This window comes from Sceloporus undulatus, unplaced genomic scaffold (assembly GCF_019175285.1).
Source record: "Sceloporus undulatus isolate JIND9_A2432 ecotype Alabama unplaced genomic scaffold, SceUnd_v1.1 scaffold_1871, whole genome shotgun sequence".
Taxonomy (NCBI): domain Eukaryota; kingdom Metazoa; phylum Chordata; class Lepidosauria; order Squamata; family Phrynosomatidae; genus Sceloporus; species Sceloporus undulatus.
In genome coordinates this window covers 1-5,039 of record NW_024804791.1, presented here as the reverse complement: position 1 = coordinate 5,039, position 5,039 = coordinate 1, and the positions used below count along the sequence as shown (strand labels likewise).

The following is a 5,039-nucleotide window of genomic DNA, read 5'->3' as shown; positions in this document are numbered from 1 at the left end:
CCACAGCCGCCAATGCACCACCCACAGCGGGGCTTTCCTGTGCGTGCGCAGGGTTAGGACAAAGGAACTCGTCCCCTTGGGCCAGCCGGCCATTGGCCAGCTGGCCAAAGGGGACAAGCTCCTCTTCCCTTGTGCGTGCCGCCGCCGCCGCCCCACCCGCTGCAGGGCTTTCCTGCGTGCGCACGGGGCTAGGACAGAGGAGCTCGTCCCCTTGGGCCAGCCATCCATTGGCCAGCTGGCCCAAGGGGACGGGCTTCTCTTCCCTTGCGCGTGCCGCCCTGGCTGCAGCATGGGGTGGTGGCAGCGCGCGTGTGTGCGCACCTTCCACATGTGCGCACTCGCGCGGGGCTTCCCAAGGAGCCCTTGCGCTGAGGCGCTGAGGAGCAGGGGGAGGACGAAGAGGAGGAGGAGGAGGAGGAGGAAGAGGTGTAAATGTGAGTCAGTGGCCATTTCAGGTCTGCCTTGAAAGTTTTTTAAAATTAATGTTTAAAAATATAAAATACTTATTTTTTGATTGTTTTTTTTTATTTTATTAATTTTTATCATTGCTTGTTTTTACAGTTGAAGCTGAGGGCAAGTCCATTCCTGCCATCTGCCTAGGAATCATGGGAAAATGTCCTCCATTTTGATCATGCCTAAAAACATGCATTTATATTAACATTTTTTTAAAAAACCCTCAATTTTTTGCACATCCTCCATTTTTTAAAAAAGTGTCCTACATTTGAAAATGTTGCCCTACATTTGTCCTGCACTTGTCCTGGTTTGGAGCTCCTCTTATGGCAACCCTATCCTCAGCCAAAATTCCCCTTTCTTGTTTCTTCCTTTGATGGCGGGTTTTAAATAAATTAATTAAGAAATTAATTATAATAATGATGATTTTATTTGAGCCTACGAAAGTTCATGCTGCCAACTTCTTCCTTTTGGTTAGTCTCAAAAGTGCTACAATGTCTCGCCACCACATATTGTCAGTCGCACATTCAGCCATAAGTAAGATGGAAGTGACCCTTTGGCTTTCTCTCCCCCTTTCAGCCCCCGCAATGCTGAATGTCACCTTCACTGCTGCTGCGGAAGACAAAGCGGAAGAAGAAACCCACACTCTGGCTTCCTCAGACATGGAGCAGGATATGCTTCTCTGCACTCCAATGAAGGAATTAGCAGGTGAGAGAATTATTTAGTGTTTGAAGACAATAGGCTAAATGAAAATGGATGGTCTTTTTACCATGACTATAAAGCACAGGTGGTTAAAGTCTGGACTATATTTATGCTCCTTGGGACCCCAAAGTACAGCTCCCCAGAAGCCTCTTATGCCCACTTTTAGCCACTTTTTCACTTGAAAACTACCCCAAAGCTCCCCAAACCAGACAAAAATGTGGTAGTGGTTTGAGCATTGGACAGCCATTGAATCCCATTGGGTGACCTTTGGCAAGTCATAGAATCATAGTATTGGAAGAGACCTCAAATCCAACCTCCTGCCCTGCAGGAATATACCATCAAAGCACCCTCTTAGTCTAAGAGGAAGGCAGTGACAAGCCCCTTAAGGAATGTTGCCAAGAAAACCATAGAATAGGTTTGCCATAAGTGCGAGTCAACAATGCACATAACAATGACGGCTGAAATTCACTATGAGAGTTGAGCCTACATCAATGGACTTGTGTCTGAGTAGTTTAGTCACATCTGCATTCAGGGAGGTTGTTATGTAGGGGAGGCAGAGCAATGGCAATTGCATATCGATAGAGCCCAGCCTCCGTCAGGACACCAGCTAAGGAGTGCAGATGCATATCATTTGACTAGGAGGGTTTGTAGTGTCTCTGCTATGTTGCTAAATGTATGTGAAGTTACACAACATAGACCACAATATAGAATCACAACCAGCATTCTTTAGAGGTAGCATTTGTATTCAGAACCTGAGTACACAGACAAGGGACAATTTAATTTCCCTAACGCTGCTTTAGCACCCTTCTTGTGTATAACTTTGTTAAGGACAACTTTCTGGATTGGAAAAGCAATTTGGAAAACTCCAAAAGATCCATGTTGAAAAGCCTCCACAATTAGAGGAGACCCTCTGTACAAAAGGTTGCTCTCCACAGCTAGAAAGTGAAGAGAATGAATAAGGAGGATCCCAATGCTGTGATTTCCAAGAGACACCATTTGAGGGCAGTAAAAGAACATGAAATCAAAACATGACCATTTCCAGAACTGGAAACACGGACACATGATTGGACTTTTGGGAGTTGTAGCCCCCAAAAGCAGCTCTTCTAAGTTCTGGACCCAGCGCACAATTCCAGTGACCTCAATGCCAAATCATTTGAAATGTGCAGAGGATTGTGAGCCTGTGGCTGTAGATTAATAGAGCAAGAGTCTAGTGCAGTTTTCCTTTCTTCTGACTGGCAGCAGCTCAATGTATCTCTGGTAGAAATCCTCCTGTTAGAACTGGAGGTGCCAGAGAATGGCTGTGGGACCTTTGACATGCCAAGCAGTGCGGTTTGCCTCTGAACTGTGGTGCTTTCCTTCGAAACAAAACTCCAGTAACTATGTGTTTTGTCTAGATAAGCTCCAGATTGCCAAAAACGAACAGAAGGAGAAGCACACTTTGTGGATGAGTCAGATATACATTTCCTTCGTCAACAAATTCTTTGCTGGCTACAAGCACTTGCAAGTTGTGAAGGGAACCATTTTAGACAACAGGATCTGGGACGCAGAACTGTGCGCTCTGAGGAAGATCCAAGAGGAGGAGGAGGAAGCAGCAAAGTGAGTCTTTGGCCTGTTTTGCTTAGTGGAGGCTGGATTTTAGTTATGCCAAGTCTGGCAGCAGCCAAAGAGGAGGGTCACACAATAGGCTTTTTTCCACAGAGGGCATTGTTTGTTTCCGGTAGAGATATATCCAGGCAATCTGGGTCTTTGTGGGTCTTTTGAACAATAGAAACTAACAGAGGTTGGGATCCTCTTCATGACTTATAGTGGTGGAAACGCTCTGTGTGTGTGTGTGATGCCCTCAGAGTACTTTTTGAAAGGTTGTGAAAGGAGATAACCCAATATCTCCTCATGCAATGATTCCTATCCTCATCCCCTTTCTGTCCAACAGCAGCTGCATGGCTCCTGGCACCATTCCATCCCTAACATTCAGGGCCACAACTTGGTTCTGAAGCTCCTTCCTCCTGAATCTCCTGCTCAGTTCCATCACTTACTCTGCCGGCATTGATAGAATCATAGAATTGGAAGAGACCTCAAGGGCCATCCAGTCCAACCCCTGCCATGCAGGAATACACCATCAAAGCACCTCCGACGGATGGCCATCCAGCCTCTGTTTAAAGACCTCTAAGGAAGGAGACTCCATTACACTCCAAAGGAATGTATTCCACTGTCAAACAGCTCTTACTGTCAGGAGATTCCTCCTGAGTCTCTTTTCCTGCATCTTGCATCCCTAGTTCTGGGTCTTGCTCCATCCTCAATATGACACCGCTTCAAATACTTATACAGGGCTATCATTTCCCTTCTTAACCTTCTCTTCTCCAGGCTAAACATACCCAGCTCCCTAAGTCTCTCCTCCTAAGGCATGGTTTCCAGACCCTTCACCATTTTGGTCACCCTCCTCTGAACACACTCCATTACCTCCATCATCTTTGTCATTCTCCTTCTGGCACTTTCTCCATTGGGCTTTCTCCATAATGTCTGCACTTTTAAAAACTCTTTACCAGTATTAAATAGGACCTGGTTATACAGAGTATGACAGCATTGACACATAAAACAGAACCAGGGATGGGGAACATGTGGCCTTGCAGATGTTGTTAAACTGCATCTCTCACCACATTCCCTCCTCTTAAGATTTTTAGGACTGAGTTGCATCCATAGCCTGACTTAGTGGTGTTCAGGTGGGTGCGAGTACCTTTCCAGCTATCTTTAAGCAGCATACCAGTAGATCAGTGTAACTTGAGTCTTCAGACTGGTTCTCATATTCCTTTTGTGGCATGTGAGATGCTGAATTGCAGCGAGGATCATGTTAGAAGCTCCTTGGGAGGCCCTCCATCAGGGATGGAAAGAGCTTGGTCTTTGCATAAACCGATACAGCCGGCCGTTCTGGGATGTGTGGACTTTGCACGTTTGTTGCTTAAGCCATGACTTGACTTTTTAAATTTAGAACTGCCTCTAATTACAATAAAAATAACGTTTTTAAGTAAAAAGGCTATTGCATCCATTTCTCCCATTTGATCCCAGGCTGAATGCTCTGCAGGAGGCAAAAGAAGCCAGAAAACTGGATGAAGCCGCAGCAGAAAAGGCAGCTTTGGAGCTGGAAGAAAGTTTGTGCTGAGAGATGGAGGAAGTCTCTGTGCAACTTCCGACTCCACCGAAAGAAGAAGCCCCTGTTTTGCCCCAAGTGCCACCAAGCATCAAGACTACTACAGGAGGAAAGAAAAAGGGACAGCAGAGTGCCATGACACCAAGCAGGTCCTGTCTCTGTTGCTCAGAGCCTCAAAATTGAAGGTGGCTTGGAGGTATATACAGTATACAATTAGTAAAAGTATTTCTATTACGATGACGTCTAGTTAGAAACTTAGGTCTGAGCACTTTGAAACACATCAGTAACTTTACTAGGGCTGTGCCAATGGACTGTGTTTCCACTATGCAGAGGTAGGATTGTTTTGTGGCTGTAACTGGTAAGTAACCTATAAGCTGAATTGGGAGAAGGAACAGAGGTTTCCTTTTAAGTGGCAAGATCTCATGTTAATTGTGTTCTCTTCCCTCATTTAAAACCTTAATACATAGTAATACACGAGTTGTCTATTATTTTAACAAGGTTGATTTCACCAGATGGACCTTGAATAGGACCAATTTATATAATAACAATCAATACAGCAGATGAGTCTTTGGGCCTTTGGACTATATACTTACTAAGGTCATGCTCTCAGAGATTCCTTGGAGCTGAAGCCTAAAACTCTGGAAGAGTGACAGATTCTCTGCTGGTGTTTTAAAGGCCATTTGTTATTCCATACAACCTGATTCTCTTGAAAATCTGTTTTCCTGGAAAAGGTCGATCTCTAGTC

General features: G+C 45.1%; 1 protein-coding gene across 1 annotated transcript; it reads left to right on the top strand.

Annotated features, from left to right (window-relative positions):
* The first annotated feature begins 1,000 nt into the window (after positions 1–1,000).
* LOC121917936 (radial spoke head 10 homolog B-like) lies at positions 1,001–4,996 on the top strand. The gene is made up of 3 exons (XM_042444051.1): positions 1,001–1,158; positions 2,547–2,748; positions 4,213–4,996. Exons 1-3 carry the CDS (start codon positions 1,038–1,040, stop codon positions 4,304–4,306), a joined length of 417 nt encoding a protein of 138 aa, XP_042299985.1. The 5' UTR covers positions 1,001–1,037; the 3' UTR covers positions 4,307–4,996.
* The last annotated feature ends 43 nt before the right edge of the window (positions 4,997–5,039 follow it).